The sequence below is a fragment of the Zootoca vivipara genome, chromosome 15, assembly GCF_963506605.1.
Source record: "Zootoca vivipara chromosome 15, rZooViv1.1, whole genome shotgun sequence".
Taxonomy (NCBI): domain Eukaryota; kingdom Metazoa; phylum Chordata; class Lepidosauria; order Squamata; family Lacertidae; genus Zootoca; species Zootoca vivipara.
This window is the reverse complement of record NC_083290.1, coordinates 30,351,833-30,374,526: the sequence shown is the minus strand read 5'-3', so window position 1 is coordinate 30,374,526 and position 22,694 is coordinate 30,351,833. Positions and strand designations below refer to the sequence as shown.

At 48.7% G+C, this 22,694-nt stretch overlaps 1 protein-coding gene across 1 annotated transcript in view; it reads right to left on the bottom strand.

Annotated features, from left to right (window-relative positions):
• Positions 1 to 254: 254 nt before the first annotated feature.
• LOC118096813 (FXYD domain-containing ion transport regulator 6) overlaps positions 255 to 22,694 on the bottom strand; it is a 42,213-nt gene continuing 19,773 nt past the window's right edge. Inside the window, exons 2-11 of the mRNA XM_060268592.1 lie at positions 21,338 to 21,400; positions 20,657 to 20,695; positions 20,477 to 20,551; positions 18,733 to 18,769; positions 17,831 to 17,880; positions 3,324 to 3,362; positions 2,695 to 2,769; positions 1,242 to 1,278; positions 1,074 to 1,110; positions 255 to 454 (exon numbers count right to left, since the gene is read on the bottom strand). Of these exons, the coding sequence (XP_060124575.1) occupies positions 1,080 to 1,110; positions 1,242 to 1,278; positions 2,695 to 2,769; positions 3,324 to 3,362; positions 17,831 to 17,880; positions 18,733 to 18,769; positions 20,477 to 20,551; positions 20,657 to 20,695; positions 21,338 to 21,395 (441 nt within the window). The 5' untranslated portion in view covers positions 21,396 to 21,400 and the 3' untranslated portion in view covers positions 255 to 454; positions 1,074 to 1,079. The remainder of the gene's footprint in view (positions 455 to 1,073; positions 1,111 to 1,241; positions 1,279 to 2,694; positions 2,770 to 3,323; positions 3,363 to 17,830; positions 17,881 to 18,732; positions 18,770 to 20,476; positions 20,552 to 20,656; positions 20,696 to 21,337; positions 21,401 to 22,694) is intronic.

Sequence of the window (22,694 nt, the reverse complement as noted above, 5' to 3'; positions counted from 1 at the left end):
GGTATTTAGAACTACAACTCCCATTATCATTGCTGACCATCGGCTATGCTTGCTGCTGCTGCTGCTGCTGCTGCTGAGAGTTGGGCGGTTCGGCACCAGGTTTGGGAAGGCTGTTTTAAGGTGCTCCAAGAGTCTCCACTGCTGCTTGTGCTACCACATACACTAACACAGCTTTGGACACATCTGGAACAAATGGAGAGGGGGCAGAGAGCAGTTGCCTCTCCCTTCTGCACAAGCAACACAACAAATGTCACTCTTGCCTAGTGGACATTTTATTAAATAAAGCATAGAAGCAAGCAATCTGTTTTACAGAAAGAGAACTCCAGGCAGACTGGGTGCAGCTCCAAATTCAGAAAGCTGCTCTGTTCATTTGTCGAGTGCAAAAGATTTGGCTGCTGTGATGGGCCTATCCCTTTGGCTCCAGCAGGGACCTCATCGGCTGGTCAGAGGAGTGCTGCAAAGGGGGAGAGTAGAAGACATAAAATGTTGGTGAACCAACCTTAACCAAGCTATACATGCCCCCTCCACCCTTCCCTCCATGTCTGTTGCTTCCCCATGACTCAATTTTAGATTGTAAGCTCGTTGAGAGCAGGGGTCTCTTCCTTTGTTGCTCCTGCAGCTCTGTAAGGCGCCAAGTATTCTGGCAGGGCAGTATAAAGAGATAAGAGAATCCATAAAGAGAGGGCAATTGCTCTGGTGTTAGAGGAGTCTTTCCAGGGGGCATGTTCCTTGCACAATCTTGGGGAAATTTCCTTCCCTGGGCTGGGATGGCTCAGGATGACCACATTCCCTGGTCCAGAAATTGATCTCCTAGTCTGGAACTGGGTCATGTGTGACTGATTTGAAGGGGACCCCAAGGCCTGGCATGGCCCTGGAGAACAGGGTCTGCAACAAGCAGCAGTGAAGCCCAAGATGAACAACTGACTAGCAAGGGCAAGGAAGGGGACCCCTCATTGGAAGCTTCCTTTCCCAAAGGACCCCTCTGGTCAAGGGGCGGTACCTGGCTAGAGCCCCTTCAAGCTGTTGCCAGAGGAAAGGCACCTCTGGGGCCCCTCGGCCTCCACCAAACATACCAGAATTCAGACTGCATCATCTTCATCATCTCCTTGCCTAGAAAAGGGAGAGGGAGAAGACCACACCTCTGTTAACATGATCTGGGTGCCCTGCAGACTGCCTTCCATGCAGCCTGTGCCCAGAGAAGGGATGGAGCAGGGGGGAAATCCTGACAAAATTGCACCCACCTTCGCTTCCTCTTTCCCCCACAGCGGAAACGCCGACCTGGAATCAGAGAGACAGGGTGAGGCCTCAGACAAACAAAAGTGCCCTGCCTTCCCCCATGGTGGGCACCCCCTTCCAACCCATATTTTCCTCTAGGTTTCCTTTACAGACTGCTGCTGCCCCATAACCTCACTCTTCCCACCCCGACCCCCATTTAGCCCAGGAACAGAGGCAGATTTAGGGGAGTGCAACTGGTTTGATCGCACTGGGGGTTGCACCACAACTATGATGTAGGATGGAAGGCGAGAGGCAGAGGCACCAGATTTTGGCTTTATACAGGGCCCTGCTGAAATCTGACAAGGCCTGGCACTGCCAGGAAAATAATCCCCAAATCTCTCCATGGCAGAACATTGGTTGGCCTGCCCTGTGGCCCTCCCCGCATCTTATCTTCCCAACACTGGCCGAGCCTTGAATTTCATGTGCTGCTGCAGAAATGGAACTTTCCACTGAGATAAAAATCTAGGAAAGCTGAGGGATGGAGAAGTGTGTTTGTGCCTCTGGAGAGGGGGGAGTATTTAACTCCTTAACAGCAGAATAGGGGACCTCTGACATTGCAATGACCCACAGACTGGGAATGGCATCACAAGCAGGGGGGTGGGCTAAAATAGTAACCACCACTCAGGCAGGCAGGAGGATCCTTCTTGGGATTTGGTAGGAAGGGGAGTTGCTTTGTGGCAGGACCCTTCCTCTCCTTTTCTGTTCCTGCTCCTGAGATCTAGCAGAAGAAGCTTTTCCTGACATAGAGATAACAATAAGTGTCAGGAGAAGCTTTACCTGCTGAACTTTTTCCTCTGGGGCTTCAGTCTCTGGATTGGTCAAGTGTGAGCCAAGGGCTGAAGTTCACCAGAACCTTTCCCCCTCCCCACTCCAGCCTGGAGCCTGGGTGTGTGCTGATGGGCCACAGCAGATCTGCCTTCAGGAGAGGTCCACTTTCTCACTGTGGGGTAGGGAGCGGCTGGAGGAGCACCTGTGACCAAATACAGGAATCTTCCTCTGGGGAAGTTCCACTGGATCACAAGGGCTTCTGGAATTTTCCCACAGCACATCCCTGGGGTAATGACAGCAGGAAGGGCACCCAAAGGGAGCGGTTTTTGCCTCAACTTTTGCACCCAGAAACCGCTCCTCTTTCCCACAAGCAGCAAGCATGGTGCCCACCCCATACACCCATTTGCATGGACAGCAGCCTTTGTGAACACACATCAGGAGCATGCTGGGTAACGTAGGTCAGGGGCTCCATTGCCAGTTTGCTTATTGTTGAGCTGGGCAAGGAAAGAAGCTGTCCCCTCCCTCCTTCTTTCTGCCCCTAGAGACACCCACCCCACTTTGGTACTCTCTTTCCTCTGGTCTACACTCCCCTCTGCCATTATGTAGACAAGGCCACTGCCCACCACCACCCCAGGAAAAAAAAATACTTACTGAGGATGATGGCAAGTCCAATTAAAAAGGCCACAACCGCAAAGATCAGGCCCCCATTGCGAATGGTTTCATAGTCTCAGGGGGAAAAGAGGGGGGGGAGAGAGAGTCAATCTAAGCCCATGCAGCAATTGCAGGGGGTGCCTCTGGCTCTGGGTGGGAAACCTGAGCACCAGCGTCCTTGGGAGCCTCCCCTCCCTCTCTAAGTTACAGGGGAATTCAACAGAGCAATTAGCTGCTGCATCTCTGCCAGTTTTGAAGCTGGGGATACTTTACAGGGGAAGGGAAAAGAACAAATTTGGTAGGAAGTGGAAAGACATACAACCCTCACTTTCCAACCCCAAACTTTATGACTTTAATAACAGGGAATGTATTGTGCATGACTGGTGGTACAATGTATGGCACTGTTGGTCTGTTTATTGAGTTTGAAACTATTGCTGCCTTTGTTTCATCATTCAAACAATTGCAAATATAGCCAATTAGCCATGGTCTAAGCTGGATCTGCACCCAAAGTAAATACTTTATAGGTTTTGCCATATGGGATTGGGCGTCCCCCACCCCCACCCCTTACTCTAGGAAGCCAGCCTTAAGGGTAGCACAGCCCCCCCTCCCCACTCACTCCCTTTCCTTACCGTAAGAGAATTTGTCAATCGCGGTCTCGGGGAGCCTTTCTGGAGGAGAAAAAGGAGAGGGGAAAGTCAGACTCTGAGCTCCCGCGGCAGCCCTTGGAGCCATTGGGCGGTGAAACTCGACAGCTGCGTCGGCGGCAACGGCTTCTTTCCAGCCGAGCTCTAGAGTCCTTGGCCGAAGAAGTTCCTCCTACCGCGGCGCCTGTATACTGGGGAAATGAGCTGGACTTTCTCCTGTCGAAGGGAAAGACTGGCCGTGCTGCTTCTGCTGGAGGACCCCACCAGCTCCTTCAGGCCACACTGCCTCCCTGCTCCTCTTCGTGGCTAATTCCCCTCCAGTGAGGAGAGAAATGAAGGGACTGACCCCCACGAGAAGTGGTGGCTTCTCCTTCCTTGGAGGTTTTTAAGCAGAGGTTGGGTGGCCACCTGCCATGTATGATATAGTTGAGATTCCAGCATGGCAGGGGGTTGGACGAGCTGACCCTCGGGGTCCTTTCCAAGCCTACGATTCTCTGCTTCTATCACCCCCACTTGCCCACAGAAGTAGGGAAGCTACGCCACAGAATGGGTCGAGCAGAGCACTGCCATGGCAGGCAAAAGCCCCTCCCGAAATGGATGCCTGGAGATCAGCTTTAGGGGAAGAAGAAACTGGAAAGGAAACTCTCTTTGGGGAGGGAGAAACTCTCCCTATAACCCCAGGATTTCCCCACTGTAGCCGGAAGGAGGACAGGACCCTTCCAGGGACCAGAATCCGGAAAGCATGGTGGGATCCCGGTCAAAGCTGCCCCATTCCTAGAGGTGTTGCTGAGGTTGTGGGAACCGAAGGAAAGCGCGTGGACCACTAGAGACTTGGCGTCATTACGCACCAACCCCCTCAGACCCAAGGAACAAGAAAGGCAAGACAAGCCCTACAGCAGCTGGGCCAGACCAGCGGGTACCCATTTCCTTCAGCATCCCGTTCCCCAGTGGTCAGCCAGACGTCCCAATGCAAGCAAGACCCAAGTGCAACAGCAACTCTCCCGAGGTTTCTAGCAACCGGTATTCAGGAGCACACAGCCTCGGACAGTGGAGGGAGAACAGAGGCATCGGGGTTAGCAGACTTTAAAAGCCTTTTCCTCCAGGAGTCTGTCTAATTAATCCTCTTTTAAAGCCATCCAAGTTGATAGCCATTACTACACCTTAAGGAGCGAATTGCAACACTCCTTCGCCTGTCCTGAGCCTTCCAACATTCAGCTTGGTCGGATACCAAGGAGTTCTAGTGTTATGACAGATGGAATTTCTCCCTGTTTGCTTTCTCCACTCCGTCATTTCATTTCACTTTTAAATTGTATACTGTCTTTCTATTTTACAATACCCAAGGCGGTTTACAAGCTAAAGAAACAAAGAATGTACACCTTATAACATATCATCTTATACACCCCTATCTTAAGAGAAGCCTTGCTCGCCTTTTCTCTAAACTAAAAAAAACCCACAAATGTTGCAGCCCCTTGATCCTTTCGGTTGTCTTTTTGCTGATCCTTTCCCCAGCTCTACAATGTCCTTTTTCAGGTGAGGCCACCAGAACAGCACAGCTTCGCCCTCCAACAGGGTCTAAGATGGGCAAAAACTCCATGGGGATGGATATTTGCTTTCCTTTCCAGCATTTTTCTTCTGCTACTTGAGTTAGAATTTTGCGCTGGGGGCGCGTGAGGGAGGGGAGAACGGATGCAGGACCCTCTTCGCCCCTTGGGAGAGGGTCTCCCTCTGCCCTGAAGGCGCAGCTCCGCTCAGCCGGCCAAGCAGGGGCGGAGAGGGGCGCTTACCGTCTGCCATCGTTCAGTTGCCGCGGCCAGAGGGTGTCTGGAGAGGCAGAGGCAGCGGAGCGTCCCTTAAGGGGCGGCGGGGACAAGGCTCTATTAACCATTAATGGGGCCCGTCTAATGTTTAGCCCAGGCAGTCACAAGGTGAAGCTGCGGAGGGAGGGGCCGAGGGAGGGACGGAGGGCGGCCCGGGGAAGGGAAGGGCCTGGACTCCCCGCAGGAGGCGAGGACCAAAGGAAGCAGGCGGAGGATGCCCAGCACATAGCTGCCAAGTTTTCCCTTTTCTCGCGAGGAAGCCTATTCAGCATAAGGGAAAATCCCTTAAAATAAGGGATAACTTGGCAGCTATGGCCCAGCACCCAGCAGTTGCTTCACTGTCGCCAGCTGTGCACAAGGGGCAAATAAGGCCCTTGATGTGTTTACTTAAAAGCATATTGTGGGTTGGAGCCCCACATTGGGCAAAAGATTCCTGCATTGCAGGGAGTTGGACTAGATTACCCTTGTGGTGCCTTCCATATGATATCTAAATTGCTTAATAGTAAACAAAAATCCTAATCAATATACAAAGATAACATAAAAATAAGAAAAATGCATCGTATAGTAAAAAATTAAAAATAGGCTGCATCGGACTGAAGGCCCTCCTTGTCCAACATCCTGTTCTCAAACTGACCAACCAGATGCTGCAATGTGAAGTCGCAAGCAGAACAGGAGTGCACCAGCCCTCTCCCACCTGATATACCCAGAAGCAGGTAGTTCAGAGGCATACTGCCTCTAGTATTGGATATAGTACAGTACCTAGCCAGGGTTAGGCTTGAAAGTCCTGAATCTTTGAAAATTCAGCTTCCTTTGATAGACTGATTGTGTTCTGAAGAGAAAATCTGAAGAGATGCAGACAAATTTCTCTCTCTGCATTCCTGACAGCCTTAAGGGAGTTTCATGCATTACAGCTGGCAGTCCTGTTGGAACACTTGAATGCAGAGAAGACCTACCCTCTTGGAAGGGCATGCTTGGCTCCCTGGTTTCTCAAAGCCTGGGAGCAATGAAGTGGCTGGGGCAATAGAGAGTGTTGAATTTTTCAAATTCCCCAATTGAAGGATGCTAAAAGGTTGTAAAACGTGACTTGGGAATTCAAAAGATATTTTGGTTAAGTTAATACCATTTAGTTTTGTTTGGTAAATAACTACATAAAAAATATTGACCTTTGAACATTTCCAGTACAATTAAACTTTTCTTATTAAAAGGTTTTGTGGGGGAAAGTGTGTAAAATTGCATGAAAATCAAAACTTCAAAACTTGACAAGCTTTTTGACACCTTCAACTGCAAGTGTAAAAAATTTCTCCTCTGAGTTTGGCTGCCATGCAGATGCTGGTTGCAAAAAGGAAGCTCACGTTAACTGTACATGTTCTAAGGAGATGAAGATCTCTGTGAGGGAACTTGCTTTCACTAAAGGTCAGAGAGAGAAGACTGGTTCTATTGGACCACATCAGATTAACTTGCCAGATCTACCTGAGCATAACAGACAAGTCCAAAAGCAGAAGCTTCAAGAAGACAAAAAAAGAAGGCTTGCTGCATATAAGCAGAGAAGTAAGCAGGATGGTTCAATATCATCAAATGAAATAATTTTCTCTACTGATGAAAATGAAGAACAAATAGCTAATGCCCAAGATGGAAATGATGGAAGTTTTGAATTGAAATTAGGATAACCAAGTATTTCTTCCATTTCTAATAAAAATACAGAGTACAACACATTATAAATACATAATATTGCTCTGCAGAGCATCATATATGGTATTGGCCTGTGTGCCACAGCTGTCATCACCACAGCCACCTTTATAGATGCTGATTTGATCACTGAAGAAGACAAGAGACTTGTAGTTGGATCACAATAAAGTCAAGAGTGCCAAATAAAAAGTAATGAAATCCCTGGATCAGGAATTTGATTATCTTTGTCAGAAAGGTGAAATTGGCTGCATCTTCTTTGATGGTCGCAAAGATACAACTAAAGCTATACTGAAAGCAGACAATTCAGATCAGCAGTTCCTCCTGAAACTTGTTTAAATTTCTTATTAATTGATGTCATTACTTTCTAATGTTGTATTATGATTACAAGGTAATGTTGCATGCTTAGATATGTTTTATGCAAAGAAACTAACATTTAAATTAGCATTATCTGACTTCTTCAGAAGGCAAACTTGAAATTATTTGGTTTTCCTAGAGCAGTTTATGTGCTTTTTAATCAAACATAGATTTGCCAAGCTAAATGTTGCTCAATCACAAAAATAATAGCAGATGTGAATTCCTCACACCCAAAAACATATTTTTAAGACCCCTCAATGAAGAAATTTGCAAAAAAAAGTTTCACCTTCTAAAAAGGCACAACCTACTGGGGCACAGGTAGAAAGATCAATGGTGTAAAGAATCTCATACCGAAACTGCTTGAGAAGGAGTCACAGCCCATGGCAATGATGGCAGCAAAGGAAGCTCTCATTGCACCAGTAATGGATTGTGCAGGCTGGCAGTAGTGCTTTTCTGAATGGAAATTGCATGCTGGTCCCTGGTAGGGGACAGAGGAGCCTTCAAAATCTGCTGCAACCAGTTTGCAAACCACTTTGCAGATAAAAATCAATCATATCTGCTCCATCTTGGACTCCACATTATTCACAGATGCTGCTATTAAGGATGGTCCCATGATTTCCGCTTGTCAGGTTCATAAGACCACGGTTCAGTTTGCTTGGCCTGAGGATGTGGGCAGAATACTTGAAGAGGCGAGTCCTGCCACTTTGCTTGCATGGCCTATCCCTGTTGCCAGAGTTTACTGAGTTAGCTCTTGGGATGACTGAGCTACTCAATGGAGAGAGAAGCAGTCTTTGGGCTAGGGTTGCCAGACTCAATAGAGGACAGGACTTCTGTGCCTTTAATTGCCCTGCTCTCTTTTGAGTCTGGAAACCTTAAAGAGAAACCAGCAGACCCTTTGTTTAATTTCCAAGCAAAGGGTCTGCTGGTTTCTCTTTAAGGTTTCCAGACTCAAAAGAGAGCAGGGCAATTAAAGGCACAGAAGTCCTGTCCTCTATTGAGTCTGGCAACCCTACTTTGGGCCAGTATTTTTGACCTCTTTGTTAGCTTACCTCAAATGTATCGCTCTTGCGTGAAGTTCTTAACCAAACAATGGCAGCCCAGCTGAGGCATTTCTGGTTGAGACTCATCCCCTGGGTCCTTTTCAATCTGGTTTCCAGTCTGGATTTGAGGTGTAAACTGTTTTGACCATCTTGACTGATGACCTCTTGCCAGTCCTAGCTTAAAGTGCGGTCAAACCCTTAGTGGCCAAGGCATCAAAAGGGCCATAGCCCCCCCTCCAGACTTGCCAGCTTTCTCTGAGCTTCAGCAAAAGAGCAAAGAAAGCTTTGTGTGACCTCACTCCCTTCTGTGTCCTTCCTGGGCTTCCAAAAATGCAGTGTAACGATGGCATGGGGGCAGTGGAGCTACAGCAGATGCTCGATGTGTTTTTTGCTTCTGCTGAGGCTGCTGAAGAAGAGGAGGAGGAGAGGACAGAGGGTAAAGAAAGAGCTGTGAGCAGAGGGATCGGCTGGGAAACTCAACAAACCTGCTATCCCTGGGCCTGGAACCAGGTGTGGAGAGGGCAGCTGAATGGGACACAGCTGGGGGCAGCCCGAGGAAGTACCATCCACCTTGGCTTTGTCCAAAGAAAGCAAGTCTAGAGTGAGAGATTAGGCTGGTGCCTACTGTTTCCAGGAACTCTTCTCTTTGTGGGTGAGATGAGAGTTTGTTTGGACTCCAGGTGAGAACCCAGAGGCTGAGAGGCAGGGTGTATCAGAAGGAAAATGAACTGATATTGATTTTTCTATATTAGTAACTTTGTATTAATGTAACATTTTTATATGTAACTGTGTATTTTTGTAATACTGTATTTTATTTTAGTTACCTGTTGCTGCTTCTGTTTTCTGTACACCACTTAAGAGATATTTTTGAAATATATTAAACTGTATAGAGATTAAATAATCAACAACAACAATAAATTTCCACTCTTCCTTCCCTATATTGGAGATCTCTCTGGCAGTTTCTGGTTGCTTTGCTAGATTCATTTTCATGTGTGTAGAAATACATATATATGTATTGTTTTAAGTTGCCTTGAATTAAACAGAAGGGTGGAGGAAACTCCATAAATATAGGGGCTGAGAGAGCAAGCACCACATCAGCAACTTCCAGAGGGTTGGCCTTTTCATTTCCTCTGCAAAACAGAAAAGAATCTGATGCCCGCCACCTGCTTACTTCAAAACAGGCAGATTTATTCTTATCTGAGGGAGAGCTGAAAGGAGTGTGAATGTAAACAAACACTAGGGAGGGGCCTCAGCATCTTTCCTTAAGTTGTCGGTGGTGGTGCTGAGTCCCAGGCAACAGATGCCGAGTGCCAGAATTGCCCTCTCCCCAAATTGCTCACAAACCTGCAGCTCAATAATCCAAGTGCCAGTTAGGAATGAGAAGCTCTTTGTTCTCAAGGTCTGTCAATCATTGACTGCCCAGTCAGGCATCAGAAGAGGGGTTAGTTTTATGGCAAAAACAGCCCTGGGGCTCAGGAAGGCTCATTCTGTACCTGGAGTCCTAGGGAAGGGTGACCAGCTGCCCCCTCCTCATATTGTTCTTAGCCCACACCCATCTAAATTAAGGCTAATGGCTTTGTAAGGAGTCATCTAATGTCTGACTGTTCCACACACCCCATGGATGCTGTGTGTGTGTTTGTGTGTCTGTCTGTGTGTGTTGCTCAGACTGTGTGGATCCTTCATGGAGGCCCTGGTGCCAGAGTGTGGGAGGGCCATTGTTACAGGCTATTGATTGCCCCTTCAAGGGCAGAGGGAGACAGATGGCTCTTCTACTGGAATTGGCTCCGAGCAAAGCTGCTGGAATGTGACCATGATGGGCTCATATTTAGGCTGTTTCCTCAGTTCTTTCTGCCTGTGGTGCCCCTTCCTGCCCATGCCTAGTGGGAGAAACTGGATGTTGCCTTTACTGAGTGAGCAAGTGTGCAAGGATCCATGTTCCTGCTCCCACCACACCCAGTGGGGACCTCCCCTCTCTCTTCTCTGGCTGCTGCCGTTTAATTTTCAACCAGGGCTGCAATCCACAATGGGACTCTCGCGCGCTGTTGCTCTCTGGCCAGGATTGGCTCAATACAAGTTTGTGCAGTGACCCCAGTGACCTTGCATGAGCAGAGGCAAGAAACACATATTCATTAGCATTGTTACAAGAAATTAAGCTTGCACGATGGCCAGTGTCCACTCTAGGCTGGATATGAGCCTGCCTACTGTCTTGCTGCCCCTCAAGTACTAAGCATGGACCCAATTCCCCTTTGCCTAAACTTGGTGCTCGCTGGCTCCTGGGGTGAGCACATGAAGAGCATCTCTTTAGCCTCTAACTGGATGAGCATATTTCTTCACCCCCACCCATGCATACACTACTTATTTTAACATCAGTCTTGGCCAGGACACTAGCTCATATGGTTGGGTTACTGAAAATCTGCAAGTAACAGGTCTTGTCACATCTTCTTGTTGTATATGGACCACCTTGGAATATACAGCCCAGTGCTAGCCCAGTGTGTGTCTTTGCACACACAGGCATAGTCAACCTTGGCCACAAGAGAAGGCGAGTGGGGGGGGGGAGATGCCAGATTTTGGCATTGCAGAGAGAGCCACTGAAATTTAAGATGCCACCACTGTTGGAAGCCAACAGGAAGAACTGACTTCAGCTTTTGCAACAGCACCTGGAACTGAGCCTGAACCCCCCACCCTTAGGCTCACAAGGTCCTGAGCAAAGAGAAGAAAAGTGCACAACAGACACCTGCCATTCAAAGCAAACAGCTTTGAGTATTATTTCAACCAAGCCGTATATTAAATTTTATGGAAGTGAATTGCAAATATAATAATGGTGTTCTACAAATCTATGGTGTGACAGCACACGGACAGTTCTGGTCCCCTCACCTCATAATAGATATTGTAGAGTTGAAAGGGTTCAGAAAAGGGCAACCAAATGGTCAAGGGGCTGAAGCAACTCCCCTAGGAAGAAATGTTAAAACATTTGAAGCCTTCTAGTTTACAGAGAAAGTGACTAAGTTCAGAAAAAAGGGGGTGGGACATGATAGAGATGTGTATAACATTATGCATGGAAGCTTTCCCTCCCTCTTGCATAGTAGTAGGACTTGTGGACATCCAGTGGTGCTTGCTGGAAGATTCAGAGCAAATGAATGAGGGAATCACTCCCATAAGAGTCAGTGATTCCCTCCAATGAATGGCTTTAATAGGGGATCAGATAAATCCATGGAAAATAAGACTATCCTACTAGTCATGGCAGATGTGCTCTGCCTCCAATGACTGTGAGTCAGTAATGCTTCTGAATTTGAGTTGCTGGTAACCTGGGGGGGGGGTGTTCCTGTTGCGCTCAGGTCCTGGTTTGGGGCTTCCCATAGGAGGCATTTGGTTGGCCAGTGTGAGATCACAATGCTGGACTAGATGGGCCTCATTTGGCCCGTTCCAGCTGCTGCCAGACTCCTCTGATGCTCTTACATCACTCTGCTGTGAACTTGGCCTGAGTGCCTTCAGTGGAGCAACTGATGGCTCTGTCAGGTTGCTTTTCTGCTCTCTGCTTTGAACCACAGTGTCCATCCCAGGCTCAAGGTAACCATGCTGTGCTTCTCCAGCACTACACAGGAGCTGGTGGCAGGTTTATGACAGCAGCACCAGTGCCAGTCAGCCACAGGATCACCCCAACCCCTTGCAGTCCATTTAAGATGAAGAATCCAAAGTTGTTTCCGCTGTTGTTCCCTGTGTGCTTCATGCACAGTCCATGGTGCAGCACTTTTCCCTTGAGGTGGCTCAGCCTACCGGTAGCAAAAGTGCAACTCTGCAACCAAACACCAGCAGGTGGCACCAACGTGCATGGAAAAACTGTTCAGCAAGGGAAGCTTTTAAGATCTCAGAAACTCCTCCAAGAGCAAAAATGAATAAATAAGAGCAGCCCTGAGGCTGGATCCAGCCAAGGCTCATCTTGTCCAGCATCCTGTTCTCACTGTGGCCAACCAGGTGCCTTCTTTGGGATGCCCACAACCAGGATGTCCCCACTCATGCTCCCCAGCAACTGGTGTTCAGATGCATCCCTATTCATTCTTGGTTTGATCTCATGGTTTGATTGAGAGAAGCCGGCCACAAGCATTTGTTCATATGTAACACTACACCTGCCAACCTAGCAGTTCGAAAGCACGTCAAAATGCAAGTAGATAAATAGGAACCGCTATAGCGGAAAGGTAAACGGCGTTTCCATGTGCTGCTCTGGTTTGCCAGAAGCGGCTTTGTCATGCTGGTCACATGACCTGGAAGCTATACGCTGGCTCCCTCGGCCAATAATGCGAGATGAGCGCGCAACCCCAGAGTCGGTCACGACTGGACCTAATGGTCAGGGGTCCCTTTACCTTTAACACTACACCAGTGGTCCAGCTTGCTTCCTGCTAGCATGGCAAAAGGGAGGAAGGGGGCAAGTGAAACTGGAACAGTGTCTCCTGCTACTGATGTATTTAAGTATTTTTGTTGCTGTTGGCCTTTATGTTTTTCTCAATGTGCTTGTATTCCTTTTTGGTATCCCCTATTGTCTGCTTGCAATCCTTTTACCGAAGTTGTTGCTCATTTTTGTTCTTCTCATTTCAACAATATCTGCATTGTCTGAAGAAAGCTTTCTTGCCTCTAATAGCTTTCTTAACTCTGCTCATTAACAGTGTTGCTATTCTCTTGACCCTGGTAGGCCATTTCCTGATCTGCAATAAGCATTCTAGCTAAGCATCTATTATTTGATCCTCTTGATGTTCCCTTTCATCTTCCTTTTTGCCATTCCCCTCATTTTTGAAAAGTTTCTTCCTTTGGGAAGTCCAGTATGACTGGTGAACTTTTTGGTAATTGTCTCCTTCCCCCTACTCCTGGAAGAGATACATCAGGCTTCCCCAACCTTCGGCCCTCCAGATGTTTTGGACTACAATTCCCATCATCCCCGACCACTGGTCCTGTTAGCTAGGGATCATGGGAGTTGTAGGCCAAAACATCTGGAGGGCCGCAGGTTGGGGATGCCTGAGATACATCCCAAACCAAGCAGGGTCCTTCCCCCCCGAGATCAAGAGTGGCAAAGGGAGAGGGGCTCCTGCAGGCAATAACTGAGGTTTTTTCACCACTCCTCCAGCCTGCCCTATATGCTAGTCCTCCTGGTAGGCAGTTCATTGCTGCCTGGAGCCAGTCAACCCTATCATACATTTCATAGAATTGTAGAGTTGAAAGGTGTCACAAGGATTATCTAGTCCAACCCCCTGCAGTGCAGGGCTCTTTTGCTGAACATTTTGAGTTTGAATTAATTATCTGAGGGCCCTATCATTTGGCAGCAAGTGCTGGGGGGTGGCAGTGAGGTGGAAAAGGAGGAGAGAACTGTGTGTGCACCCCTTAAGCTCGCTTATTCCCCTCTGATGCAGCGGAGGGCAATATCTCCTCCTCCTTCTCTGGTGTTGAAGAAAGATTCAGCTACCAGAATGGTTGGCTTCTGTTTCTGGAACAGGGTGTGGGGTGTGGGGTTGCACCACCTTGTCCTTTGCCTCAGGCAGAAAAATGTCCTGGTCTGGCCCAGAATCAATACCAGTGAACTGCTTCCTAAGGAGGTGCCACATCCCTTGCACTGAGGGAGTCCCGTCTCAAAGCAAAGCAAAAGGGCTGGGTGCTTTATGCAAGGAGCCACAGGCAAATAAATATCTGGATGTTGTGTCGGTTTTGAATGGAGAGGGGCTGCAACTTCTGCAAAGCATTTCTGCCTCTCAGCTTTTTCTTACTTGAATGGGGAGAGAGGGGGCCCATCTGGGCACTGGGCAGGGCAAGTGCTGAGGGTGCTGGCTGAGGTCGATTTAGGGGAGTGCAACCACTTTCGTTGCAATGCATGTGGAGCCTCACAGACACTGCAACTATGATGTGGAATGTAAGGTGAGAGGCAGGAGGCCACCGAATTTTGGCATTGCACAGGGCACAGCTGGAATTTGAAATCCCAAGGTCCACCACTGGTGTGGGGAGGAATGAGGGCCAGGCACCTTCTAGTCACAGCAGAGCTCACACATGGAAGGCCTGGGCGAGACCAGCAGCTCCCCCTGCAAAGCCCCACAGAGAGCAAGGGCTGGTAGGACAGCTAAAGCCCACAGAGAGAAGCCAGAGCCACTGAAATAGAAATGATATTTTATTCCTCTTCTCACGTGGGTTTTGGGACACAACACAAAAATGCAACAGTCCTTTATCACAGCAGCACAGCAGGGTTGCCTATTTCAGATGAAGACACAACAGTGGGTTTGGCTTTCAGAGTTACAACACTTTTACAGCTGGATGGCTTTCTACCAGGTGTGTTAAATGGCTGTTACCAAACTGCACACTACAGACACAACGGAGAGGCACATGGCAACAGACGACTGGTGGTGTACACACAGCAAGCACTGGTGGAGGGGGCAGAGCAGGGTGGCCCACTCACTCATTGGTGTGAGCAGGAGATGAGGCCACCTGGGTGGGAGGCAGGTGGCCCCAAGCACAGCACTCTGACTGCCCTGCACAGGCATTCCCAGTGGCCTAAGTCCATCAAGGTTGGCTGAGCCGGGCAGAGAGTGATCTTCCTGGGGCTAAACTGTGCTGACTGAGACAGGGGTCGAATCCCTTTGCAAATCCTCACTGTCCCAGACAAGACAGAGGAGAGGGATTCCCTCCTTCCAATGGCATGGAACTGACTTGAATCTGTCATGGGGGCAGGGGCTCTGGCATAGAGCAAACCTTGCATTGGAACAAATTTAACAGCTGAATTTGCACATGTGGCTGCGTAAAGCATTGTGGAAAGACAACCTGGTGGTGACAAATTGATGGGGCAGTGATGGGGTGGAGGAGGCTGATCTCTGCAAAAAAAAAATATGCCCCTGCCTTTTGGTGCCATTTCGGCCCTGAGCCCAGGAGCAATTGCACAGCACGGCTCCAGGCAAGCCTGTGTAAAGTGAGAATGTCACCTTTCCAAGGCTTTACAGAAGAAACCTGGAAACTCTGCAGATCTCCCCACACAGTGGCATGGCTGGAGGGCAGAGATTTGCAGAGGCAGCACTCCCAGGTAAGCGAGGCAGTGCTGTTGCTGACACCTTCCTCTCCCAGTCACATGTGGAGTTGGGAAATGAGAGCTCTCCCCTCACCCCTGGCACAGAACTAGCTCCCTTTTCTGCCTCCTTCTGCTTCACCAGATGACACTGGCATCTCCCCTCAGGTTGGCATCACAGTGGCATGGGCAGGGGGCTTCTCATAGGCCTTGCTGAGTACTGGTTGGAGGCGAGAGACAGACACAGCACATTTCTTATGGAGAGGGGAAGGGGACCGAGGGGGGGGCAGGGCTGGAAAGAGAAAGTGAGCTGCTCTTATGGCTGAACACTGCACATTATATGCATAAATACCCTGGGCCAGGTTCCTGCACCCTCTTCTCTCCCCCAGCCCCACTTCATTGCTTTTGCCAGGATCTGAGGTCATGGAAAGGTACAAGGAAGAGAAGTTGTACAGGCCGAAGGAACCTCCTTTCTCACTCTCCAAGGATGGAGCATCACGTCAGAACAGCACGAGGGAAGTGAAGAGAAACAGACTCACACGACAACATCGAACTGGAGGCAACGGTCACCACGGATTAACATTACACAGGTGGATGGTATTGGCAGTAGTTGGGGGTGGGGGAGTTTTTTAAAGAGAGAACCGATGTTCCAGGACACAGCCCAACATGGACACAGAGCTGGCAGCATCTCCCTGCAAGGACCCAGGCAGGTCCTTCGCCTCAGCCTCTCTTCACATCGTTTGCATCGGAGGTCCGCTTGTCCGTTGTCTGGTCTCTAGATCTACAGGAGAAAAAGAAGGAAGGAAAGGAGGGCTGGCAGCCTGGAAATTCCAGCTTTGCTGGTGGTAGAGCGCAAGGGGGGGAGGGCACGCTGCCTTTCTAGGAAGGAGCCCAGATTGGGCACGCAGGTTGTGTCTGACTTGCGTGGTTCAAGATCGGGAGATTGCATCTGCTCCTTTATCTTAAAGACACACATTAGGAGAAGAAGCGGCAGGCAGCCGCCACCTGTGGCTCCCACACACCTCTGCTTGCAACAGCCTGCAAGGCCATTTCTTGGCCGGCTGCCAGGAATTTTGCGTTCACAACTATCAGTCACTTAAACAACTTGGCAGGAGGGGGGAACCCAAGTTCAAGGAAAAACACCATCTGCATGTGAGAGTGTCTCTGCCTTTGACAGGGACAACATTCAACAGAGAAATCAGGCTTTGCAAAGGCAGAAATCTGCAGCCACTATTAGGGATTAGATCAGGCCTCCATAAGGAGCTCAAAAGGAACATGTTCCAACTCCTGGAACTGGGGCTTCCTCCTTGTTGTTCATCCAAGGTTCATCCTGCCCCCCAGCTCCACCCAGCAGTCCCTAGGAAAGGGTCATGGGGGGACGTAGGGGCTAATGCAGCTCCAGTATGGGAGGAATGCTGAAATATTTGCACCCCCATTTCATTTTTTTCTCCTTTAATTGGCAGAGTTGGGAGACAGGGCAAGAGCCCATTGGAAAAGGAGAAGCTGTAATTAGTGTTTGTTATCTTCCAGCTCAGGAAGGTTTCAAGCCTTGACTCTAAGGATTCATCCAGACTTCCTTTTGCACAGCCCTTTCCAGGCACAGCTCCGTGTCCATGTGTTTTCCTTTATTGTCCAGGCATTTCCCCCAGAGAAACTCATGTTTTACTGCTGAATCACAGCAAATGGCAATCCATAGAAAACCCTGGGGTGTCGCTGGTTTTGTTTGCTTCAGTATAAATGCAATAAAAAAATAAACAAACGAGAAGAAGCAAAAGAAACCCACCCTCAAGAGATGCTGCCCTCATGTAGCCAAAACTGAGGAAAGAAGCCCTCTCCAATTCTCAAATCACTGTAACCACATTCCACAGAACAGAAATAGGGTGAAGTGGCCATGGATGGGTCAGCCTTCTGCCGCCCAAGTTTCGGTCCACCCCACTGGTATTGCCACCCCATGCAATGGCACACAAAGGACAGACAGCACTCGCTTCCTCTCTGGAAAGCTCACCTCGTAATTTCTGTTCAGTTCTCCGCCTTTTGTGCTCCTGTTGCTGCAGAAAAGAAAAGAAAAGACCACCTGAAAAATGCCCCTGACTCCTCCATGACACAGCTGTACATTTTCTCCTTATAAGGAGCACTCAAGTAAGCGGCTAGGGGGGGAAACATGATATCTGACCACCCACTCCTTTTGGTCTGGCACCTCCCACTGCCAGACAAAAAGGACAAGAGAGTTTTTGAAGACGTCCCAAATGCCAAGCAGGGAGAAACTATTTCCCATTCGATCAAGAGTTCCTAGAAAACTGGCCATGCAGTTAAAGTGGTCTGTCTGCTTTTTGCAAACCAGCACTGCTGTCACACAAAGCATCCTGGCTGCTTCCACTTGCAGCCAAGACTTCTACGCACAAAAGAAACATTTGAGCACACAGACTGCAGGCAGAGTCAGGAATTCAGAGTGTATCTGAAGCACTCCTTCAAAAGCACCCTTGGTCAGGTGCCAGGATGTTCTTCCCAACACAGAAGGAGGAGGAGCCCTCAGGAAGCTTCTGCACAGCAAGTATGAAAGGCCCTTACCATTTGAGGCAATCAAATTCTCCCCCTGTGCCTCCTCATCTCCAGGAGCCCTGCAAAGAGAGACAGAGAGTGCAGTGGAATGGCCAAATTGCCTCTTGCCCCAGCTGGGGTTAGGGGAGCAGGCAGGGGCCCATGAATGGCCGGTGTTTTTGGCCACAGTTCTATAAAGACGGTTCTCATTTTTTTCCATCTTGGAAATCTATCATTACATTTACAATTTAAAGACACCTCAGAGAGACTGCCTGAATCTCAAGGCCATCAGCTGTCAGGGCAACTCCTACAGAAACACCTGAAGCTATCTTTATTCAGAGTCAGACCATTGGTATTGCCAATGGTATTGCCTACTACACTAACTGTCAGCAGCTGTCCAAGATTTCAGACAGGGGCTTATCCCATCTTCTAGCCCTACCTGGAAATGCTGCCTGGAAATGAACCACAGACTTTCTGCATGCAACACAGACGCTCAAACACTGAGTTATGGTTTCTTCCCCAAATCTCCTAAGGGAAAGTACAAGGATGCTTTTAACTTTGCTCCCTGGGTCTAAACTGGATGTGACATGATGGCCCATAGTTGCCCATGCAAGAAAAACAGACTTGCAAAGGCTGAGGTGGAGAAGGAAGAAAAGGTTGGTGTGTCTGGAATTCTGAACAGAGAGAGCAAAGCTTCTTCTCTCAGCTGCTCCTTCCAAGGCTGCTTTTATTTCAGACAAAAAACACATACTTGATCTAAGCTGGAGGAATCCAACTAGAAAGTCGCAGCCACTTTGGCCCTTGCTCCCTGGAATAGGATGTCATGGTATTTCAAGTTTCATAGGAGTAATGAATGTATGGGGGCGGGGAAGGGGCTGAGGAGAGAGGTGTCACCCAGACGGAACCCAAGAATCCTCCGGGCTGCCACATACCTTGGCTTTTGGTTGAAACTGCACCTACATCTTCTGCCTGGGAAAAGAAAGAGCATGCCATGAACTTAGAACCAGAACCTCAACAAAGGGTTGCCTCTGGAAACTGGGCAGGTGTCCCTCCAAAGCATCACTGGGCATAGTTCCCACCAGAGCCCTCCTCAGTGGCAGGCTATCTTCGTGCTGCTGCTGCTGCTGCAGCCCACTTCATCCCATGGTAGTGTATCTAGGGCAGGGGTTCCCAACAAAATTTTCTCGAGGACCCCTCATCGAGCCGCTATTGTGACAAGGACCCCCATTAATTCCTAATCCTAAAATTAAAAAGTGAGAGCCAAATTAAGAGCCTTTTTATATTTTATATTTATACGTTTTTTTACAGTTACAACAGAGTACTCCATCAGTATACAGTTAGTTTTAATTTTCAGTTCTTAATGAGATGAGTTAAATGTGTCCTTTGAGTCCATTATTTCTGAAATATTAGGTTCCAAACTTGAAACTTTCACTCTGAAATCCGACCACATGTCGAGCCGATTCCTATATTTGTTTTTCATGAAACACATGGAAGAAAATGCTTGCTCACACCGATATGTGGTTGCAAATGGAAGGATCTTTTTCATTGCCTTATCTCCAAGTTTCTTGTAGTCCTTGCGGCATACAGCAGAACTACTGCTTCTATCTAATTCTAGTTTTGCGCTAGACTCTGCTCATGCAGGAAGCGGCCAAAACAAAAAATCTGTTATCATACGAAATATATTTAATATATATTTTATTCTAATAGGATCTTGAGGACCCCTCTGGCATAGCTCGCGGACCCCTGGGGGTCCCCGGACCACCTGTTGGGAACCACTGATCTAGGGAATTCTTGGGTCTCTGGAAACTGGTGAGAACATTCAGAGCTCATTAGTTGAGCAACAGCTCAATCCTCTGTCTGCAGGAGCAGGAACCAAAACACTCCTCTCCCATTCTTGTTACCCAACAGAGAAGAGGGGGAATAAGAGAGCCACAACTGGGATGGGAGGCTCTGAAACTGCCTCCTGAGCAGGTAGGTTTCATTTAGGCTGTAGTAGAGGAACTGAAAGTACTGCATGGGGGGGGGGAGGAAGAGGTGCCACCCAGGCAGGGCCTCAGTGTCCTCCACATATGTCACCACACATCTTGGGCTTGAGGCCATTGTTTTAGACTGATGGCAACTTTTCATATTCAGAACAGCCCTGTCCCTCGGGGCAAATTTAGGCGGTGCTGTTCAGGCCAAGCCATTTTACTGCTTGAGGCGGAGTAGATTTGGCGCCCACAAGCCAAATCACACAGCACAAGTCTACTGGAACAACAGCCTCCTTGGTGGCCAAATTTCATTTTCTGGCCCTTAAGCGTTGTAAGGTTAAAATTGACAACATTGATATGGGTCTAAATGTATAGCCTATTTCTTATTGTCGGTTTAAGTTTTAAGTTCCTTTATATGTCCGATGTTTTAATTTTTGTATGGATAAATGTTTATTTCTGACTGACGGTCGAATAAAGTCTGATTGAAATCACACAGCAGCCAAGGGTGGCCAAATTATTTCGGCACCAGAGGCAGAAAATCCCAGAGGTCTGCCTTCCCCTCCTTGAGATTACACAATATGCAGCAATAGCCCATTAATAAGCTGACAGCTTGTTCCCTTTTTTTATGACACCTTTCACTCTGCTGCCTGAGGAGGCTGCCTCACTCTACCAAACGGGAGGGCCGCAGAGAAATTTGCAGACTCACTCAGTATAAGGAGGATCCCCACAGTGAAGAAGACCACAGCGAAAACCAAGCCACCGATCCGAAGGGTCTGGTAGTCTGGAAGGGGAGAGAAAAGGAAGATGCCGCTCGCTGCTGCTTTTGCAAACAGGCTGCAATGCCCAGAAACACACCGCACAGGGAAGGATGCTTAAAGATGCTCACCATAGTTAAAGGGGTCTTTTTCCTTCTCTTGATTAGTCACTGGAAATAAAAAACAAGAGCCTCATGAATATGGATCTGTCCACAGCAAAATACATGAGAATCCATTTCCCCCAATATGTGTGTGTGTGTGTGCGTGTGTGCGCGCACACACACACACTCACACACTCACACATGCAAGGAGGATGGGTTGCTGGAAGGGAGCATTTATGCCAAAAGCATGGAAGGTGGCAGCTCCCAGGAATGTTTCTGGGCAGAGAAACTGGGGCTTTTGCTACCTGGGACTTAGGGAGTAGCCAATGGAGCAGGAGAGATTTCAAGAGGATTTCAAGAGGAAGTGAATGCTTTGCAGGTGTGTTTTAGATTTGAAAGCCTGCTTACATGCCCACGAAAATTAATTCAATAGTACAAATACCCGAGTCACCCGAAGAGATAATGCTTCACCCCAACGCTTTCATCACACAAAGAAACAATGGCAGAATGAACCTGTGTGTGCCCCTAAAGGCTCAAGAAGCAAAGACCTCTCCCGAGTGCCTTGTTCTGTTCTCTTGAAGAGTCTCTTCATTAGGTGGCCCCTCCCTCTCCAGGGATGGCACTGGCAGCAACCTCAGGCAGAGAGCAGTGGGTTGGGGCAGGTGTTTTCATGAGACCCATTCTCCCCACCCATCCAAGGCTGCTACCTACCATCCACCAGCATCACTGGAACCAGCAGAGAGCAGAGAAAGATCAGCCCCGTTTCCATGGCTGCTGAGGAGGAAGAGAGAAAGCAGAAAGGGGGAGCAGGTGGTCAGACCAAGGAAGGACCAATTGGGAGATCTGTGGCAACAGGACAGTTAGCACTGCAGCAAGTCAGCCCACCCTCCAACCTGTGGGATGTAATCCTTTGGAGCAGTCAAGTACAACATTTTCTGTTTGCCTAGAGTGAACATGCATGAGGAACGTTGGTTCAGCCAGTTGAACTTCCTGTTACACCTGGCTGGAGCATCCTTCCTTTTGCATGTGACTAGTAGGTGGGCGTAACCTTTCCATTGGGTACCATTGGGGAAAGGGTGCCATCGTGGCCGCTCCCCCCTCGAACGCACAACCCCGGGATGCATGCCAGGCCCCCACAGGTGACGCACCATGCCCCTGGGACGCGCCACGCCCTCAAAATACACAGCAGCCACGCCCCCGCCTGTTCTCCGCTCCGGGGGGGGGGGGGCTGCAGCATGTTGCTCTGCCACTGGACCTTTCCAGACCTGGTAAATGACCAAGTGATGTAGCCACCTCCCTTCTTTTTCGTCCCTGATTCACCTGGACTGTACTGCTGGCTGTCAGCCAGCAGCCCCTAGGTAATCTCCCATTTGGGGTAAACCTGCTTGTACATACATTTGTAACTTTAAGCCTAAAACCTGCCTTAAGGGATCACACTGTACTCTGCCTGATCAGGAGTAAAACTTCTTTTTGTTACTTATGAATAAGACTGTTGTGTCTTTATTCTTTTAGGAGGGATTCAAGGGATCTTACCAGGAACACATCCAATCTGGGCAAGCCAGATTGAATTGTTTATTGTCTTAAGAGACTCACTTGAGTGTGTAACCAGCTTCTTGCTGTGTAAAGGGGAAATGCACTCTGCTGTATAAAGAAGCTTGCTAGGGTGAGTTTGGAAGGATTATATAAATCAATATATCCTCTCCTGTTACCCACAACATTCCCACACCACCCTGTTGCAACTCACTGAGCCCATTTTGTGTTGGACAAGGAATCCTGTGACATCTCCCACAGTGGGAAGATCTGTACCAAATTCCTTCAGCAGTTGCCTCCCATCTTTTCCAGAGCAGCTGCCCACTAACTGCCCAGGAGCGGCACAGGTCACCCTCCAAGTGGGCTTGAAGGTCAGTGGCTCAAACCACTTTAAAGCCAAACTCTTAAAATATCACTTAAAGCAGAGGTTAGCAACCTCTGGCCCACAGGCCGCCCATGAACCGAGCCACCCGCTCGGCGAGTCCCCTGCGCACTGCACTAAACCGGTGCAGAGCGGCATGGGGACTCACCGAGCGGT